The 20868-nt window shown below is 39.0% G+C and overlaps 1 protein-coding gene across 1 annotated transcript in view; it reads left to right on the top strand.

The window, feature by feature from the left end:
* LOC140304740 (myosin-10-like) overlaps window positions 1-20868 on the top strand; it is a 58573-nt gene that overhangs the window by 20601 nt on the left and 17104 nt on the right. Inside the window, exons 4-22 of the mRNA XM_072383503.1 lie at window positions 4283-4310; window positions 6273-6375; window positions 6538-6567; window positions 6793-6807; window positions 7475-7492; window positions 11335-11427; window positions 11835-11898; window positions 12264-12362; window positions 12777-12920; window positions 13366-13461; window positions 14190-14308; window positions 14978-15130; window positions 15329-15502; window positions 15784-15957; window positions 17550-17664; window positions 19500-19693; window positions 19812-19933; window positions 20031-20100; window positions 20232-20392. Coding sequence (XP_072239604.1) covers window positions 4283-4310; window positions 6273-6375; window positions 6538-6567; window positions 6793-6807; window positions 7475-7492; window positions 11335-11427; window positions 11835-11898; window positions 12264-12362; window positions 12777-12920; window positions 13366-13461; window positions 14190-14308; window positions 14978-15130; window positions 15329-15502; window positions 15784-15957; window positions 17550-17664; window positions 19500-19693; window positions 19812-19933; window positions 20031-20100; window positions 20232-20392 — 1972 coding nt within the window. The remainder of the gene's footprint in view (window positions 1-4282; window positions 4311-6272; window positions 6376-6537; window positions 6568-6792; window positions 6808-7474; window positions 7493-11334; window positions 11428-11834; window positions 11899-12263; window positions 12363-12776; window positions 12921-13365; window positions 13462-14189; window positions 14309-14977; window positions 15131-15328; window positions 15503-15783; window positions 15958-17549; window positions 17665-19499; window positions 19694-19811; window positions 19934-20030; window positions 20101-20231; window positions 20393-20868) is intronic.

Here is a 20868-nt window from a genome sequence, read left to right as displayed (position 1 = left end):
CGATGCTTTCATATTCTTTCCATCTTGACAGCACTACTGTTAAATACATGTTTTTAATAATTAACAGTTTACAGAAAAACTGTTTCAAAGTTTGACAGTGATATCAGAGAAATGAATTATTAAGGTAAACCATTAAATATTATAATTATATAAATCCCATTTAGAAAACTAAAGTCACCTTTTGGTGTTTATACAGGCTTAAAAGTTCATTCTTTTCCTACAGATTTATCAGTACTGCTGTTAAGATGGAATAAATATCTCTTAAGTTGAATTTCAGCTTAAGTTGTTGACACATTGGTGTCTTTTCACATGAGCTTCACACATGAGCTACTGTGTTGTTTCTGATTTAAGTGATTTTCAAGTGATTCAATTTGACCCACGTATATGGTGAGTTGCAGCTCTTTTGCAACCTGGTTAGACGTATTACATTTTATGGTCAATTCAGTCTCTTCTGCAGACTCATCAGTTTATTCCTGCTTTTGAAATGTTACTTGCAGATACTAATTCACTTACTTGCGATAGTTGCTTTGGAAGATTGGCTTCTATGTTTGCACGCCGTCTCACCCGCTGTTCTTCTGGACACTTTACGAATGGCCTGGGTGGAAAATCTACACAGGGAATCTGATTCTAATGATGTGATATTTACACTCACAACGCTCCTCAGAAACATTTTAGCTCTGCACACTATGTGAAAATGACACGTTTTCCTTCTAAGTTGCTGCTGCCTCGCTTAACAAAATGCTCTGTCAGAATTTCTTTGTTCATGGAGCCATTGTGGCAGAAAATCTTTGAAACTCTCACTATTGGCCACTGTTTTGGATTGTTTAATTTTTCATCCTCGACAGGTTAAGGTTGCTGTGTTTAACTGGCAAAAGCTTTTTGGCTTTCCTAAAAAGATGGATGACTGACATGAAAATCGTGTTGATGTGTTTGATGGTGGTTAAAAAATTTATACCTCCTACATTGGACAGTTGAGAGAATCGTAGTCACAGTCCCATAACTAAAGATAGCCAGGAGACATTTCTGGCAGTTCCAGAAATTTAGGATTGTCCTTTTGAGTCTGGCTGCTGCTATGACCAACCAATCAATAGTAATGTAGCATGGAATGGCATGTTGAACAACATGACAAAGGCCCTGTTGTATAAAAACCACAACCAACTCTGAAACAGTGTAGCGTAATTTGAATAATACAAATAAAGAAGCAAATCTTGTTGTGTTGTGGCCTCATACCTTTAACACACAAAGGGGGGGAGGCATGGAATGTAATTGCAGAGGAATCGCAGCTACCAGATGAGTAGCAAACATAATTATACACAGCTTAGTAAACAGTGCAGTCATTTTTCAGTTTGTCAGCATATAAAACCTGCTTTAAGTTTATGGGATGCTTGGAGTATGCAGGTGTCATGGTGGAGTCTGCGCACAGCAAACATGATGTCATAGCCAAGTTCTTTGGATGTGTGGGTGGCAGTGAACTTTGATGATGGCTACGACTGTAAAATTTGTAGTTGCCTTAAGGTCACCCAAAGTCCAAAAACAAGTAATTTCTGTTTATTTCTTCTCAGGAGGTCCAAGTATGCTGTAGAATAGTTATCCTGAAGAGGAATAAACAGTAAAAGCACATAGCTGTTATTTCCTACAGTTAATAACAAAGCACTGCAGTGCACGTCTGATTGTCTTTATTATCTTGACTTTTTAACCGACTCTTGAATCACTGTTGTTAAGTGGGGTTTTGGTCTCACTAGAGTCATTTTTACGCGTCAACACCAGCGATTATATGGCGAATGAGTGCACAATTTGGTCTGGACTTTGTCTGCTGTTACCACGCACTTCTCGGCAGGAGATTCTCAGCCGGTGAGAAGTTCTCACAGCTTAAAATAGATTAACTGACAGGATGTGTGCATATACATCTAAGGAACAGTGTGGAAATATATTTGCAGCACGTTGAGAATTTTAAGTTTGGCTTTTTTTTTTCTTTTTTTTTTTTAGGATATCGCATATATTTGATTTAAAAATGAACAAGTGAGTGAGGAACAATATATAGGTCAGGAGAAAAGGCTTAGTTTACCACTCTTACACACAGGCAATAGCTATCAGGAGTTGACAGAATCAAAATCAGAGTTTGCTCAGAATCAGTGTGCAACACACACAGTGAGCTCACTGTCATGAGTTAAGAACATTTCCAGATCTTTGCCCCTGTTCTTGCAGTGAGAAACACCACATGCAGAGTCACAGAGCTGAAGGCCATCCTCAAATTTTACACTACCAACTGATTGTAAGGCAATCAATGCAAGAGCTATATATGACAAAACTTTATGAATGAAACCCTTTATATCTGAAAAACCTTTTTTCTTAGCTTTTATTCTTACTATTCTATCTTTCATTAGCCCTTCAGCATGTCTAAATCAAATAGTTATGTGTAATAGTCCTCAGCTTTTACTAAAGCTAATATCATCTCCTGGGGGAAGTCTCCAGTGCCTTCCAACTTTATTAGTCATGTGAAGCTGGCAAAGAGCACTGCCAATCATGAGAAACCCACAAAACTGTTCTTATGACCATTGAGTAATGCAACAGAAATAACTATCTCTGTTTGGTGGTTCTCATCTGCACAAGCAACCAGAAATTGTCAGTAATCAGCCTTTTACAGTCTGGAGAGCCAGATAGAAGGGAAGTGAACAGTCTGTCAATGATTGGATGACATCTTTCCACTGCATCTGCAACCAGTCTGATAGAAAAGAGATGGAGAGAAATCTTTTTGGGATGTTCTATTTTTCTATCCTATTCAGATAGAGATGTGAATGTAAAGAGAAACACGAAAAAAGTTAAAAGTGGAGCGAAGAGGGGATTGTGCTTATGTGTGGTAGGACTGTGCAGTTAATTCAGGAGGTTTTTTATTTTTTATAATAATAATAGAATAATGATGATAATAATGATCTAGTTTTTTTTTGTTTATTTTTATCCTTTAGTCCAGAATGTTTACAAAAGAACCTCTCGTCACACTTTGATATCTCGGAGTCCTTGCCATAATCAGCCAACCTTAATGTGTGTTGTCATACTCAACATTGCAGACGCTGTTGCAGCATGAGTGCTCCCGAAGTATCCATCTATGTTTAGTTCATTTTAGTGAGGATAATTGTCGGTCTTAAAGTACATGAGGAAATTTCTGTTTAAAACCAGGAAATGTTGTCCTTGATGAGTCATCCAGCTGTCTACCATCCAATAACCATTATTACACCACAAAGGAACACAGTCAGCACTCCTGAAGACCTTCACCTCTGGCAGAACAGTCTACTCTGGGAAACAACAAGGACAAAATGATTCTACATATTTACAACAATGGTTTCCAGATGTTTTTGTTTGATGGTGCTAATTTTCTCTCTTTAGAAACCAGGAGAAAAATTTTTCTTTATAAACTTCTTTTAAGTTTTTTGTTTCTGTCACCCGTTGGATTCATTATGTCACTGAACACTGACTTGGAGATCATACATTTGAATGTTTTCCCAAAGAGTGGTGACAACTAGTATTAACATGCATCCTGTCTAATTTTAATACAATTTGACAGCAGTATGTATCAAATGCATGTGTCCTTCCCCACATTAAAGGACCACATGCCTGCCTCTAAAAAAGCAGCAGTCAGGTCAACTAAATGCAGAGTGTGAAGAGTATGGAAAGTATTTTTCTAATCATTTAACTTTTTGTTGCTTAGCCAAACATGTGACTAGACAGCAGGCGCTATCCCAACAGGGCCATTGATCTGACTGATTAACGAGAAACATTAAACTTGAGTACCGTGGAGGCTTATGAGGACTCATTCACATATTTTGTGCTGACCTCAGCACAGTACTATTTTACATTTTTTGACTTTCTTTGTATTATGTCAATGTGACATGAACCATCTGACTTGTGTGGATTAGAATTGGGCTACGCTGGTCTGTGTTAAATCCCAACGAGCCCTCACTTTTGCTGTCAGAAAAGTGGAAAAAGGGACCCTGTCTTCAGATTTAAGTACAAATTGTGAACAGATCTTTTTTTTTCTTTACCATAGAGGCTGTTGTATTCTCGTATTTATTGTCTATCTCATTATTAATGCTGCCTAGCTTGGCACATGACACAATTTAAAAAGAGATCTTTACCTTGAGGCTGGCTAAGCTACAGTAAAAGTTCCATTTTTCAATTTTGATAGAATTAACACAATTTCATACATTCATGAAAGTATCATTTAATATAAAATAGGGATAAATTTATTTGTTCTTGTCTTCCCTTTTTCCCACCTCATTTCCCACAGATCGAGAGGACCAATCTATTCTTTGCACGTAAGTACACAGGCTGCATTACTCAATTTAGTGCATTGAAACAATTGTCATCGATAATTATATGCTGTGGAATACTTCGGATTCATTTTTTCCTCCCAAATTGAATTCGTATCAGAGACTGGTACTGAGACTGGCCAGACTGTCACAACTTGAGAGAAAAGTGAGAAATGCGAGTCTGAGAAATGTCTGACATTTCTGTGAGACGCCCCTCTGGTGTCATTTCAATGACGAGTGTCTGGAGATGACAGGAATGTCTACAGAAACTTATTTACTTTAAGATTAAGATCAGATTCATTGTCATGTAGATCTACTTGAACACTATTGGCAACAAAAGCCCAAAGCATATGGCTGTTCCATGAAACAGGAAAGCAGAACATTCATTAACCAGAACTGAGAAGTAATTCAAAATATTAACTTATATAGAGCCATGTGTAGCTGGAGTTACACGTTACATATTTTTGTGAATTTGGTCATTACAGACAGGTCATTCAACTTCTTTTTTTTTTTTTTTTTGCACCAGTTCAAAAAACATAATGATGATGGTACAAATGAACACACTTTAGAGCTATGAAGTTGAATTCAAACCTTTTCTTGGCTAACACAATGTACCGTAAATTCCAGACTATAAGCCGCTACTTTTTTCCCAGGCTTATATTACGGTGCAGCTAATATGTTAGGGTTTTTTTTGTTCTTTTTTTTTTTTTTCATGCCGCCAAAAACATTTTTGCCTCGTAATATTAGCCCAATAAATTTAACGAATAGTCCAATGAAATTGTACAATAAATCAAACACACTCACACTACTAAATTATTGTAAATTGGTCATTTGTACTCACCCTTTTTACCAGCCGTGTCACAGGCACTGTTTAAAAAAAAAAAGCAGAAAAGCATTTACGCCACGTATTTGTGCATTACCGATACGTATTTAAGTTAAAACCATCGGTGTTACAGACAATGTTCAGGGGGAAAAAAGCATTTGCGGTATGTATTGTTTATGTTACCATATGCATTTAACTAAAAGTTTAAAAATCCTCACGTGTGACATCTTTCTGTGTAAATATCTCCTGTTAAAATGCTTATAATCCAGTGCGGCCTATACAAGTTCAAAAAGGATTTTCTTTTTCAAATTAAAGGGTGCGGCTTATATTCAGGTGTGCTCTATAGTCCGGAATTTACCGTACTTGATGTACACAAACTAATTCTAAATGACAAACTCCAGAAGCCTCACAAGTTGTGATCAAGTCGGCACTCCCTGTTTATATGGCACGTCTTCAGAAATGAAATGCCTAAGGAATGTAACACGGAGCAGTCCAAGGCCGGTGACAGTATTGCGATCTCTCACTGATTACATTCTGTTCACAGCAGCTAACGAGACTGTCACCACTTACACAACACTCTTCTACCCAGCCACGTCACACTGGTGCAGTTAAAAAAAAACAAAACAATATCTTGTGCACTCTTGGCGTATGCAAATTTGCACTTTCTGTAAAACCTCAGTTATGCTCTAAAATCTCTAAATCTAAACTGCTGTCCCAAAGGTTTTGCACTGATTCGAGGTCTTGGGAAAATCTCTTTCCTGTTTTTCTGTGCCACAGTCTCTGTATGACAGAGTGGTGAGAAACATGCCAGAAAGCACAGCTGCAAACCTGGACTGACACTTGGAAAATATAGTGCAGTGAAACACACGGATGATAGATTATGCACCGGTATTTAGTTTGATATCACCTTTGTGCTTCTGTTATGTGAAGGGGGTTGGTTGAAATATACTCTGTCAAACTAATTAACCACAAGCTCACAGCTATACGCCTAGAATATGTAAAGAATAAAAGTTATTTAATGATTTATTGATCTGTTTTGGGTTTTTTCAGGATCATCTAATCGCTGAGCCGTTGATCTGTATGAGTTTGGTCTCTGACCACCCTCCTTTTTTATGTCATTCTTTTTTTTTTTTAATCCCTTGCAGAGGAGAGTCAGGAGCCGGCAAGACAGAGAACACAAAAAAGGTCATTCAGTACCTGGCACATGTTGCCTCCTCCCATAAGGGAAGAAAAGACCACAACATTCCTGTAAGTATCCTATCAATGCTGCTTATTATAAAATCTCAATATTTTCTCATAACTTTCCTGCTTTTAACTATAAACTAAATGAAGTCCATGAAAATGTTTTTTTTGCTCTGGATTTACGTGCTCAATCTTAACAATTTCCATTTGTTTATCCGTAACAAACAGCCAGAATCACCCAAACCAGTGAAACTACAGGCAAGTTCCCATGCTTTCCCAGACACAATGTTTGCATACATGCTACACTAACATTTTCCTTTCAAACATATTCAATATCTCTGTGACGTAGGCTCATACAGTACCAGTTTGCGCTGAGATTTCTCACCAAGTGGTGTCACTGACTATCTTCAAAGAATAGTTCAAATGCCCGGGGATTTTTTTTCTGAAACCTTAATAAAAATCTACTCTGTGTTTCTCTGTCAGGCACAAAATGCTGTTGTAAGTAATTGTTAAAAGTGGCATGACTTCTCAGACTCCTTGGATTGAGGTTGCTTATTTGTTTTATTGTTCAGATGTGTTGTAGTATTGATTTGCTGTCTTACTCAGTGAAACGTAATCACGTGCATGCTGTGGTTTTTTTGCTGTGGTAGGCACAAGGTCGACTTTGGTTGTCTTCTTGTGCTATTTGAAACATTTTTACTGCTTTTATCAGTTATCATGTTTCTACTTATAGATAAAGTTAGACATACATGTTTATCATAAACTTGTTGACCAAAAGTCTAAAGTCTGCTTTAAAGGCATTATGTACATGGTCATTAGAGGTTGTAACTAACAAGGTCACCAAGAGTGCTTAAGTTGTGTGTCCTGGTCATCAGGTCCCAGAGCCTGTTATCTAACCAGCAACTGAAATACACCTGAGATGATTTGGGTCTGAACACCAGCACTACTCTGTGTCTTGATGACCAGGATAGTGCATCACTGAACGCCTTCATTAGCATTAGTTGTTCATTCCGTTTGTAGACTGCTGTAGGTTGTGTGTAGACCTTAAACAGTCATTTCAGAAATGTCCTGCTTCAACTACAGCTCTGTTTGTATCCATGACATTGTTGCAATTTATTGCTTCCTAATATTTGTCATTTATTTAACAATTGAATCTCTCCTACAGAGTGGATCCCTGTTTTATGTGAGTAGTATGTAGTTTCTCACCTATCTCACCTCACTTAAATAGAAAAGGGGTGCTGGACTCATAAAAGAACTCACTGTTAACTCTTAGATGCTCCCTAAAGTTGGGCAGTAGATGCCTTCCATCTACAGCACCTGCATCCACCTGCTGTATTTGAACGTTTGCATGATTTGTACTTTTTTTTCCTTACTAATGTATTAACAGTTGTATCTTTCAGTCATTTAACATTACTTATTGTGTTACTTGTGGTATGAGGACATCACCCCTCTTAGAATCAAACTTCTTTTTGACCAGTATATGTCTACGATTTTTTTTTTGCAAATTTCCTTTAGTTAAACTATTAGAATTTATGTAAACTAAAAATGATTATTATTAAACTGAGCATTATCATAGACTTCTTTTGCTTCTACATGAACACAATCAAATGAAATGATTAGTTGTTTCATGCTCTCAGGTTTGATCACTTAGTGTAAACCTACTTACAAACTGTCTTGACAAGATATTTAGGTGATGCATCACAGCAATCGTGTATCATGCAATCACAGCTTTTACTCTTGAGAGCCTTTTTAACTGCATTGTTAGCCAGTTATAGTATTAATAACACACTGCTGGTATAAAGATAAATGGCCTGATCTCAGGGTTTTTGCCTCACGACAATCTTTGCAGATAACTTTCCAGCACTTCTCATTTATATTCAGCGATGATACCATGGTTCACTGATTCTCACATCGGTTCGTCTTAATCATCCAACCTTTTGGCCCATGCAAAACCTCTTTTGGATCACTTGTCTGTCTAATTCTGCATATGAACCAGATGAGCTCTCCACAAGGCTTGGTTCCTGCCAAGCTTTCTTATTTTTCTTGCTTCTGAAAAAGATGACTTGAAATATTCGTCTGGCCCCGTGACCTCTAAAACAGATGTTGCAAAGTGCAAACAGAACCACAACCGGCATCTGCCTCACAAGATTTACTGGGGCAGTTTTGACTTCTCCTCTTTGACTCCTTTAAATGCCTCCTAAAATCCTACTCCACAGCTTGCCAAACAGACTGCATTTTGAAAAGAGTCAATAAGATTAGTTCAGTAAGAAAGAGGTAGATGATGAGAAGTCATTAGTGCTAATGAATGGGATGTTTTGGAGAGTTGACAGGTGATGTATGTCTCAGTCAGTTTGATGCCTCTTAGATCACGTGAATTTTAACATAGCAGTTGACCACCCTAAGTGGAGAACCACACTTTGTCAGGTGTGCTCAGTTTGGAACAGAAATGTGGCTATGCTTGTAATGCTGCTACTGAATCCTCAGGGGTATTTGAAATCAGCCCTTTGTTTTGCACAGCGGATCACACAGACGAGTAGAAGTTGCCAGTGAACAATTTTAACCACCAAACTGGACCACAGACCTGTGTTTATGTAGAAACAAAGGCCTCTGCTTTGAATCCTCTGCCCTCTGTGGGCTGCTGCTCTGATGGAGTGCTGCTTCATTCCATCATGCCAAAGCCCGTCGTGCTTGTTGGCCAAAGATTGCATTAAATGTCTCACATCCTGAGCGCAATGCTGATTCCTCAGTTCCCTTTTGTGGAAAATGTCTTAGTCAAACCATCGGCGTGTGGAGCTATTTCTGTCGTAATGGTAAAATGGCTCTCTCAACCGCAAGAAGAGAAATAATGCAGCAGAAGAAACTGTTCTCTCAGCCACTTTGGATTCTCTGGTCATGACGAAGCCCACAAATGTGGCTTAGATGAAAATGTAGTGGAAACACCTGTCAAAACATCTTCATGAATCCTTTATTTATTGATTCAACTTTTTAAAGTGTGGCGTCAGGCCCAGAAAGAAAAAAAACACGTTCTTGTGGACACATTCTTCTTGGGGAACTGGAATGATAGACTGGCTTTTTTTTTTCTTTTTCTACTGCACAAAGATCATTTCTATGAATTTCTCAGTAAATAACTTCACACCTTTCAGTGAGTTAAGAGAGGCAGGCTTAAGTCCGGTACACACTGTGCAGTTCCCGGCCATCCCAGATGAAAGATGAACAGGGATTTCTGAAGGATAAAAACTGTTGTCCTGTATCAGACGATAAGAGCCGTTCGAAAGCGACCATTTTCATTATTGTGCAAAATAACCGTGATGCAGCATGAAAATAAATACCAGCGGAATTACAACTCTAAAATGAGAAGCAAACATGACCGTAAACAGGGCAGTCATTTTTCAGTCTGTGTGCACATAAACCCTACTTTACATTAACATGAGGCTTGGCATCCATATTGCATCCAGAGCCTGTTAGAATTCAGCAGCAGTCTGCACAGATCAAACTTAATATTGTAACCAAGTTCATTAAATGCATATTGTGGCTTGCGTTGAACTTCTCAGAATGCTGACATCGCAACTAAGCCTCCCTTAGTTGTATTTCTTTGTATATAGATTCATTGTTTATGCCTCACACAAGAAATGGCTTCATGTGGAGGTTTTTATGATGGCCGTGCTTGACTTTATGTTTATGAACTGATCTGTTAATCTGTGGTCAGATTCTAAGCTTTGCACATTTGTCATTTATGTCATTTGATATGGACATAAAGTATTCTGTTTGGTTCTGGAGTTCTTAACTCTTTAGAGTTTGCAAAGGCAGTTTTCTCCCTAACTGGTTCTCTCAATCGTATTGTTCCGGAGGTATCCATCACATGGAGGTGGCAGGTGAACAGTTTGCAATAAAGCCGTTCAACTTGATCTTTCCAACCAGGCTTGCTTTTGCAGCCAAGTGGAAAAAATGCTCAAATTCAGAACTAATTTCAGTCTTCCCACAGCTCTGCATCTCTCCATACACGTTCTTCTCTGATGGATTATTCACAAACTTAATGATTAAAGACGCATATTTGCATGTCCCAAAGTAATCATGTTTAATCACATCATGAGGACAGATAAGTTATGTCTTTACTGGTTTCCTTTCCCGTTAGTATTTTATTTTTTCGACGAAATGTTTCACTTCTCAGAGAATCACATATTATGATTTTTACGATTTCTGCTGTCAACTTTTTAATGTTACGATACTTTTTTTTTTATATATATATATAAACAGCCGAGCATTATGACAGGTCTGGCTGGTTCCCACTGACCTGAAATAAGGAAAAGTGACATTTATGGGCTGATCTTAGAATGACTAAGATGATAGCTTAAAAGTCAAAGGTTGTGAAATTACCCAGAACCGAGCCATGCCCCCATAGTTATGTCAGAAACTTAACTCTAAATCTAATAGGATGAAATATTTAGTTTCCTAATTCATGAAACCTGGGGGCAGCAGCAAACTAATCAACAAATATTGACTTGCTCTCAAACATTAACTAAAGCGTGCCGTTTTTTGCTCTTAAGAACCTTCTGTACATTATTTCAGTCAGTGTGGCTGAAGCTTACCGCGTTGGATAGTGACAAGCTTAATATTTTAAAAAGTGCTCCACACTCTTCTCTTAGAAACATCATCCTTGTCTGTGACTTGGAATGTTTTTAACATCTAAGACAGTTTGGCTCACATGATGCTTTGAACAGCTGCTGAACCGATCAAGTTTTCTTTTTTAAAGTTAAAAAATACTACATTTTAAAACCGTTACTGGTTTCAGATATTGTTGTTTTTGTTAATAATCTCTTCAAAGTAATCTTAAAAGGTTATGTTTAATAACTTGAGAATAATGTATGTGAAGCCTTCTGCACAAACGACATCACAAGATGTCTGCTGTCCTTGCATGTGCATGTTTTCAGTGTCTGTAAAACTGACAGTTCCTCATGGTTTTTCTTTGTTGGCCTCCCTTATTAAGTGGTGATAAAGAGCTGTGTGTGTGTTGCGTGTTTTTTAAAGGGTGAATTGGAACGTCAGCTTTTACAAGCCAACCCCATCCTGGAATCCTTTGGGAATGCAAAGACTGTGAAAAATGACAACTCGTCACGTTTTGTAAGTAGAGCCTAATGAAAATAGTTCTGATTGATGTGCAGCTCTCTAGATCTACTTTCTGACAGCCACCTCCTTTCTGATTTTAACTTCACATATGAATCCCACTTGGATTTCAGGCACATCTGATGCCTGCTAGTCTCTTTTTGTCATGGGACCCTTCAGACAGGAGATTATATCTTAATATAAATTCATACTTGAAAACTTTATCAAATTTCACATTTCTTTTTACACTTTTGTTTTGAAAAGATTGAATTCTGACACTTAAGACGTGATTCTGTAACAAACACAATTTGCAGACTTTCAAGAGACAATATGCCACAAAGGTGGCGTATCCCTCTTGGTGAGGGAATCCTGTTCATTTTGTCTTACGCACTCCCTAAGCAGTTCTCTTGTGTTAATCTCTACAGGGAAAATTCATCCGGATCAACTTTGATGTCACCGGATACATTGTCGGGGCCAATATTGAAACCTGTATCCTGTTTTAAAACTCATTGACCAGACTATTTCATTCACTGTTGGTGAGATTTTTCTAAAAAGCCTGAATGTAAATTTTCATGCCACGTATTATATTGAATACGAAAAACAGAAGGGTATTTTTGGAAATTAACACATTTCATCCCTACAACCTTTTCCGTTGTGGATACTCAAGAGTCTTAAATGTATTTCTCATTTATTCCCAGAGCCTTTTAGTTTCTGTAGATCTGTGACTCATTCGGGCCATCTTTGAACATCAGCCTATCTTTGAACATCAGACGATCTTAGAACGCTGTTTTGATGGGACTTATTACATACTGAGCTACCACCTTGATGTGTGTTTCTTGACTGTTCTGTGTCAGACTTGCTGGAGAAATCCAGAGCTATTCGTCAAGCCAAAGATGAGCGAACCTTCCACATTTTTTACCAGCTTCTGGCAGGAGCTGGCGAGCACCTCAGATGTGAGTGGAATGACTATAAAACTGTCTGGATGCTTCCGTCTGTCATAACTCCAAACCGCAGCTGATCTCTGGCTGCACGATTACACACAGATGAACAATGGAAGAAAAAACCTGAGCTCTTGACCACTAAAATGACAAGATTTGTGACTTTCTTATGCTAGTAAAGCTCCACAAACTTGCAGAATCACTGCCAAGGTGCACAGACTAATTTCTGGCATGCGCTACACACTCTTAAAAATTGAAAATTTTCGGCATAGAAAGGATTTTCTTCAGATGCTAAATCTTTCCACGGTTAGTTCTGTTGCTAATGTCATTAACTAATTGTTTTGCCAACATTTAGAGTCTACCCACGATGCACACAAGCAGCCCTCTCTCTATCTAGTTTCAAACGTTTCTCCATTTTTCAATCCACAGCGGATCTGCTTTTGGAAGGATTCAATAACTACCGTTTCCTGTCCAACGGTAACATCACAATTCCAGGCCAACAGGACAAAGACAACTTCCAAGAAACCATGGAAGCTATGCACATAATGAGCTTCGCCCATGACGAGATAATGGGTATGTTACAACATAAAACAGGTTCTCAGGGAGGTCGCCTTGACTTTTCTGTGACGTTTTTGAGAGGATGTGTTGAAATTGTTGAAAACTGGTTACCACCACAGCATAGGAAGTTGTGGAAGCATCCCATGTTAAGACCAGGGGAGAAATACACACTGTATCGGGTATCAGCCATTCATTGTGTTAATTTAAACATGTTGTTGTTGTTTTTTATTTATATACAAATGGAAAAAATGAATCAAAGAATGATTAGAACTTGAAAAAAAGTATTTAGATTTCACTTGCTACTAAGCATTTGCAGTGATATTTGAGTTCTAACCAAAGTACCTTCATAATGACTTAACGATCAGGATTCTGACTCGTGCCTCTGTTAGTTTGACTGCTTGAAACACAAACTGATGTCTACTACACTAATGTTGTTTTCCCTGGATTCTGATATTTGCAGCCATGTTGAAGGTGGTTTCCTCGGTGCTTCAGTTTGGTAACATAGTCTTCAAGAAGGAGAGGAACACTGACCAAGCCTCCATGCCTGATAATACTGGTAGATATCCGACGACTACTAGCAAACACAGCAAACCATGTGCATCTGTTGCATGACCTCAGAGCCAGACACTCTTCTCTACCTTTACATGTTTCAACTCTTCTCCTCCGCTGTTTGCTTCCCTCACATTGTGCACCTTGTCCACAGAACAGAGGGGCTGCTGATGTATTTCTTTTCACCCCATGAGCCTTGTTTAGCTGCCAAATCACTGGCAAGATTTACTCCTAAAGGAAATGGGGCACAACCTTGCAGTTCCTCCACAGGTGGCACTGCACATTTGACTTTTAAAAGAGCGAGACAGGGAGAAAGAATCAGTCTGATGCTATTGATGCAGCTCAGCCAGATATTTCCAAATGCTGCAGTAGAACACTGAACTGAAGGACGTGGGGTTTTTTTTCTTGGTTTTTTTTGTTTTGTTTTTTTCTTGAACAAAATTGGCTGCTCTAGATCTGAGCTTTGTTTTTTTAATGCAATATAAAATATTACATTTTGCTTGTCACATTCTATATGCTATAAAGCTCAGCTCTGCTTATGTGACAATAATATTAATTATGTTTGTCTTAAAGACTTGGAAATCAAGCTGTAGTTTCTGCTTTATTTATTTATTTATTTTAGTCTTTAATGTGATAGATAGGCGCGAGTTAGTTACTGTTTAAAATCTCCTACTGGAGCTTGACTTTTATTAATATTTTTCCCCTTCTGTACTTTTTCCATTTTGTGTTTCCCAGCTGCCCAGAAGCTGTGTCATCTGCTCGGTATGAATGTGATGGAGTTTACCAGAGCCATCCTGTCACCGAGAATAAAAGTTGGAAGAGACTATGTCCAGAAAGCACAGACCAAGGAACAGGTCAGTTTGCTACATGCCACAGCATTTTTATTCTTTGCCAACAAGTTAGCTGGGCAATAGAAATGCAAAATTGGTTGAGTTATGCTGGGATGCAGTGCAAGAGGAAAAAATCTTGCCTCAGGTTCTGTATGTAGCGTTACAAGACTTCAATCTGGTCTTTTCCTTTCTGGAGCTAGACTGACATGAAATTAATGGAAATTTTCAATAAAAAGAAGCAACTGCCAGTTAAGTCATCAAAAATAAAAATAAAAATCTACCAGTTTGGTACAAAAGTACGAGCCCGTACTACAACGAAGACTAATCCCAAGATGCATTTTAGCATGAGCCATTCGATCACTGAACTTAAACAAGGATTGGAACACAGAACGATGTGGGATGTTGTTCAAACTTACATCGTACAGGAATGAACTTTCAGACTTCGAGTCAGTTTCAGAACAGCATGTTTTGCTCTTCTCAATGGCTTCTTCTCTGCACAGTGGCACCTGAGATTCGTAGTTATTTTCACATTGTGAATTAAATCAGTTCAATGCGGTTCTCAGAGTTATTCACATGAACAGTATGAAGTCTTGCCAAAAATGTAAATATGGATTTGTATAATGGAAATGGCAACATTTAAGAATTACACCGATGTAACCTCTTTACTTTAATCTCCTCTCTGTCTCTTGCTAGGCTGACTTTGCTGTCGAGGCTCTCGCTAAAGCAACATATGAGCGTCTGTTCCGCTGGCTGGTCCATCGGATTAATAGAGCTCTGGATAGAACCAAACGGCAGGGTGCCTCCTTCATTGGTATTCTGGACATCGCTGGTTTTGAGATTTTTCAGGTTTGGATTTCAACTTTTTAACATCTTTTAAGAAGACGGCATGTCCAATTCTTTTATTTATGTAATTATTTATTATTCATGATTAGATAATGCTCGTTTAGATGTTAGATCTACATTTGAGATATTGACTTCCTGTCATCTGTGGGTGCTTCCAGTGACACCGCTGCTTTTGCATGCATTTGTGTTTGTGTCCTGCAGCTCAACTCATTTGAGCAAATGTGCATCAACTACACCAATGAGAAGCTGCAGCAACTCTTCAACCACACCATGTTCATCCTGGAGCAGGAGGAGTACCAGAGAGAGGGCATTGAATGGAGCTTCATTGATTTCGGCCTGGACCTGCAGCCCTGCATTGACCTCATTGAGAGGCCGGTCAGTAATCAGAAATAACAGCTCCTTAAACTTTACAACAAATTGTTGCATCTAAAACTGCAATATGAATAATTTTGTCTTTAATTGTGAAGTAAACTGTTATAATTATGGAGAATGATACTGTTTAGATAAGTCATAGAAGTCTTGTGCCCTTTTATCCATTGGGGACAGAAATGCAACAAAAATTTCTTAAAATTGCTGGGGTATGCATCTTGCTGCTGTTGATGATGCCACATTACTGTCAGCGCTCTTTTTAATGTTGGGTTTTCTTATTTCTTCAGGCAAACCCTCCAGGAGTGTTAGCTCTGCTGGATGAAGAGTGCTGGTTCCCTAAGGCCACAGACAAGACCTTTATAGACAAGCTGATCCAGGAGCAGGGCACTCACACTAAGTTTCAAAGACCCCGCCAGCTCAAAGATAAAGCTGACTTCTGCATCATCCACTACGCCGGCAGGGTATGCTTCTCTGATTAACCCCCCCACCCCACCCCACCCCATTTAAATTCCTACTGAACTGACTGCTTTGTATGTTTCTTTCTTATATGTATTCAAGTATGATTCCTCTAATTCTTATGATTCAAATTTTCCAGAATGTTTCTGTCAGCCATGATGTTTGAAAAAGTCAGCCAGTGAATGAAAAGTTGCTGCTGGTCTAGGGTCAGATAATGGATTTAAGGATACTTAAAGATACTTAAACTTGGTTTAACTTATGTGTCATACGGGAGTGAAATTGGGGTTATGCAACAGAACACAGCATTTGTCCTGCAGACAGACCGTCCGAGTCGCACATCTGTTTCTAATCATGTCAGAACATTTGCTGTGAAGAAAGTCTGCAGTGGCCTTCAGCCAAATGTTGTCAGTGTGGGTATGTACAAAAAGCTTCAATTCTTTCCAATCCAAATACTTACAGCTAAGCAAGGGGGATGAATCAGGATTTTTGTGTTTTCCTCCCTCCATTAACATCTCTAAACAAATTACATTTCAAGTTTTATCAAGATCTCTCACAATTCGAGAACTACTGGATGTTGATGAATACTTAAAGCACCCGGTTGCATTTAACTGATATCAGCTTGGTGCACTGGGACACATGGCTATTAATGTTCCTTGGGGTCATCAGCCACTCGAGATCTAATCAGATTTTACCAGAATTATTTGACTAGATAGTGGTTGGTGCTAATTTTTTCAGCTGTCCTTGTGGTCACCTTTTATGGTCTTTAGTCCACTGGCACTGTGATGCTCAAAATGCTGTTGCCCCTACAGAGGGCCCACCCACGTTAAAAGGCTCGTGTTCGTACTCATACGTTCTTCCACTAGCTCATTGTGCATTTTCCTCCTCTTCTCATTTGACTCCTTGAAATTTTCCTCTCAAAAAACAGATGGTTGTATTTGTCAGACCACAACTGAACTTTTAAATTACAAGTAAATATGGTAATTTGACTGAAAGTATATCGAATCAAAGCCAAACTAACACATCCAGGTAAAGTGATTGGTGATCTAATCGCTCTGCATGTACATGCTCAGCTAGACTCTGATGGGAATAGACACTCTGAACATTCTCCAAAGTTCCAGTGAAGCCTACATGTAAATTAAGAGTTAAATTCCCAATAAAGCTGCTCTCATTCACATATTTTCCTTTTGTCAGAGAGCTAAATGCATCTGAAATTGTGACTGAATACCAGCCCATTAAGACTGTGTGAAATCACAGAGCTTTAAGCATTTCCAGACTGCTGCTCTGTTCCAATGAAATCCTGATTTTGTAACTGCAGCATCGTCTGACAAAATCATTCAAGTAACTTAAAGACCGTGTGTGTGCAGTGAACGTAGTGGAGACGGCATTAGCTGTCCGGAATCTCATGAAGAGACAGATGGAAGTGAACTGGAGTCCAAAACTGTCAAATGCTCTGTGAAACTGTATGAACATAAACAAACTGCAGAGCGTCAGATCTGTATGAGAATTCTTCTATCAGAAATGTCTAAACATATTGTCCTACTTTTTTAATGAATTGGATTAATGGATGTTACTAAGCTGTGTCCCTTTGTTGTTCTAGGTTGACTACAAGGCAGATGAGTGGCTCATGAAGAACATGGACCCCCTGAATGACAACGTAGCGACACTTCTGCATCAGTCTACTGACAAATTTGTGGCTGAACTGTGGAAAGATGGTAATCTGCCACTTACCCATGTTCCATGTTCCAAAGAATTCATTTGAGCAACACTTCCTGTGGGATTCATTGTGTGTATAACTGTCTGCTTAACTAGTCACTCAAACCTACTAACAACAGCTGTCTGCATTGTTGACCCAGGCCTGCACTTTTCTTATGACTAAGACTGAACTTACACTCCACACCCTCCCCTCCCCTCCCCTCTCTTTCTCTGTGTTGTAGAGATTCAGACCATTCAAAGGGCCTCATTTTATGACAATGTCACTTGTCTGGATGAGCCGGAAGGTGAATGACTGAGGTTGTGCCATAGCAGACCTGGGCCAAAATAATAATTGATTTAGAAATAATAATAAATGACCAGTGTAGGACTGTGAAACCACCCTCCTCCAGGTGCTTAGTTGGGGATGAATGTAAGCACTCCCCAAGCAGGATAACCTGGAGCGTGTTGGTATATTTTTGCCCAGATCTGACTGGTGGCTGGTGCTGTCTCATACAATCTGAAGTGGCTCCCATTTGCTTCCAGGCTGCATTGCTCCCTTGTCTCAGCCGAAAGCAGCAGTGCCTAATTCCAAGTTAAAAGTAGACTAGAGTAATTTGCTTCCCTTAGTTGAACCTGTGTGCTTTAATTTGTTTTAGTATTTTTATGGGAGGGCTAAACTTAGTCTTTTGTTCCTTGTATGATTTTACTTCTTTTTTTTTTGCTGTGAGGGAGAAAACCAAACGAGTCAAATGGAGAGTATCTGAAGACAGGAATATCCTGCCTTCCTCCTTCCTAAATAGGATCACAGCAGCAGGGAATTAAAACCAGATGTTAATCTTGCTGAATGTTTTTTTTGCTTTGGCTCTGAGCTCAGAAGTCCTTGTGGAGGGTCCAGACAGCAGGACATGTATCCTGCATCAGTCTGGGTATTGAACTTCCAGCACGATGTTGCATGTCATTTTAATTGAGCTGCTGAGTGTGTTTTCTAATGAGTTTTAGATCTTATGGGCTCTTTATAAGAGAATAGTCAGTGGCATTATTCCCAGATTCTTTTGGTTGCAGGTTTAGTACAGGGTAGTATCTTTTAAAAAATAATATATTTATTAATAATATATTACATAATTTATTACTATATTTCTGTATTTGTTTTGCTTGAAAGTTTTCATTTCAATAGATCTGCAGGTAAAACTTTACAGTAGAACAGGAACATGAAAATAACCAAAAGCAGGCATCATCAAAATATGAGACAACTTGGCATCCTAAGCAGATGGATGAAGGAACCGCCTTGTAATAAATGCACCATTAGTTTTCAGACCAAATTCACAAGTTGGGAACTGAGTAGATCTCGTAAGTGTTTGCTCTCGTGGCCACCTCCAGAAAAGAGGAGAGAGAGTTGCTCTAAAAGTAGTTTGTCCAGGTTTACAATCACCGTAGATGATGAAACAGTTTTTTCTGAAAATAGTTTGATGCCGGTTTTGTATTAAAAATAACAACATAAAACTGTTAAAGGCTTTTATTTAGATGCCATCAAGAATTTAGAGCAGCTATTCAGTTCATGCACTTTGTTGGTATTTAGTAGGTAGACCATATTTAAAAGTGCGTTTCTCTCCAGAGTCTCCTGTAATTACATCATGCGCTTTACCTCCATCTGCAGACACCAGCCGTAGTTTTAGACTTTTTTTGCTACTCTGGTAGACTGCTGTTGTTTGGCAGCGTAACATTGTTTTCATCCATCTGCACTTGCTCACATTGCTACATCATGCCAGTGTGTTGCAGCTGCTGTACCTGCAGTGACCATCTCTTCCCCAACGGGGGATTTTTCTCCTAACAAGTTCTCTCCCTGTTCCCCCACCAGTCGATCGAATCGTGGGCCTGGACCAAGTGGCAGGAATGAATGAGACAGCATTTGGTGCCACATACAAAACGAAAAAGGGCATGTTTCGTACAGTGGGCCAGCTCTACAAAGAGTCGCTGACCAAACTCATGGCCACACTGAGGAACACGAATCCTAACTTTGTTCGCTGCATCATCCCCAACCACGAAAAAAGAGTAAATATGTACCTATATTTGTAAGAAGTATTAACTTGTGGTTGTGACATGTTATATCCACTATCGCTTTTTTATTTTTGATGTGGTGCTTTTGTTGCTGATTTGTTTTCTCCCACAGGCTGGTAAGCTGGAGCCTCACCTGGTTCTGGACCAGCTGAGGTGTAACGGAGTCTTGGAGGGGATTCGCATCTGCAGACAGGGCTTCCCCAATCGCATCGTCTTCCAGGAGTTCAGACAGAGGTGACTAGCATCAACGCTTTTTCCAGAACCCTCCTCCAGAGAGAAGAGTAAGGCTTCCATTAGGGTTTATATTTATACATGTTCTTTTTACTTACAGATATGAAATCCTTACACCCAATGCTATCCCCAAAGGATTCATGGATGGAAAACAAGCCTGTGAAAGAATGGTAGTCACCATCTTTTTGTCCTTGTCCATATTACTGTTTTAAAACTCCTAATGTTGCAGCGAGCTTGTCATGAGTAGGAGGAAAGTCGTCATTCTAAAAGAAAAAAAATCATTTTTATTTTTATTTATTAGATTCGAGCCCTGGAGCTGGACCCCAATCTGTTTCGTATCGGTCAAAGTAAGATCTTCTTCAGGACTGGTGTTCTGGCCCATCTGGAGGAAGAGAGAGACCTGAAGATCACTGACATCATCATTTACTTTCAGTCCGTGTGCCGTGGATACTTGGCACGCAAGTAAGTGTCCGATATCTGCTTGTGTTTCCGTAGATATTCTCTCAAAACGAAGATAATTCCATTTCATCAAGTCCTATGTTTTCACGCAATCTGTGAGTAAACAGTTTGTGAAGCTTTGCTTGCTAGTTTCCATCCTCCTCGCTGTCCCACACCTCCTCGTAGGCCTCCATATTCTCTTGCCAATATATCAGATGCTTTATCAATCACACGGTCAGAGTCTCTGCTTGCTTTATGTTTTCTACTTTTTTCTCCAGTATCCTGGTATTTGGATACCCAAGGTACAAAGCAGCTGCATTAGGGTCTGACATATAAAACACTCAGACGTTTGGCAAGTTTCGTGCATGTAAACGCAGCATGAAGATGCACACTGAGGAGAGAAAATAAAAGTAAAGTGTCAAAGATTTCCAGAATGGAGGCAACAATGATCGTGGTGTTTTCATAAGAATGATAATAGTGCAGTGTGAAAACCTCTAACA

The sequence above is a fragment of the Leuresthes tenuis genome, unplaced genomic scaffold (genome assembly GCF_036924035.1).
Source record: "Leuresthes tenuis unplaced genomic scaffold, fLeuTen1.0.hap1 SCAF_4, whole genome shotgun sequence".
Taxonomy (NCBI): Eukaryota; Metazoa; Chordata; class Actinopteri; order Atheriniformes; family Atherinopsidae; genus Leuresthes; species Leuresthes tenuis.
Note: the sequence above shows the minus strand (reverse complement) of the source record. Positions and strands in the feature narration are given on the sequence as shown.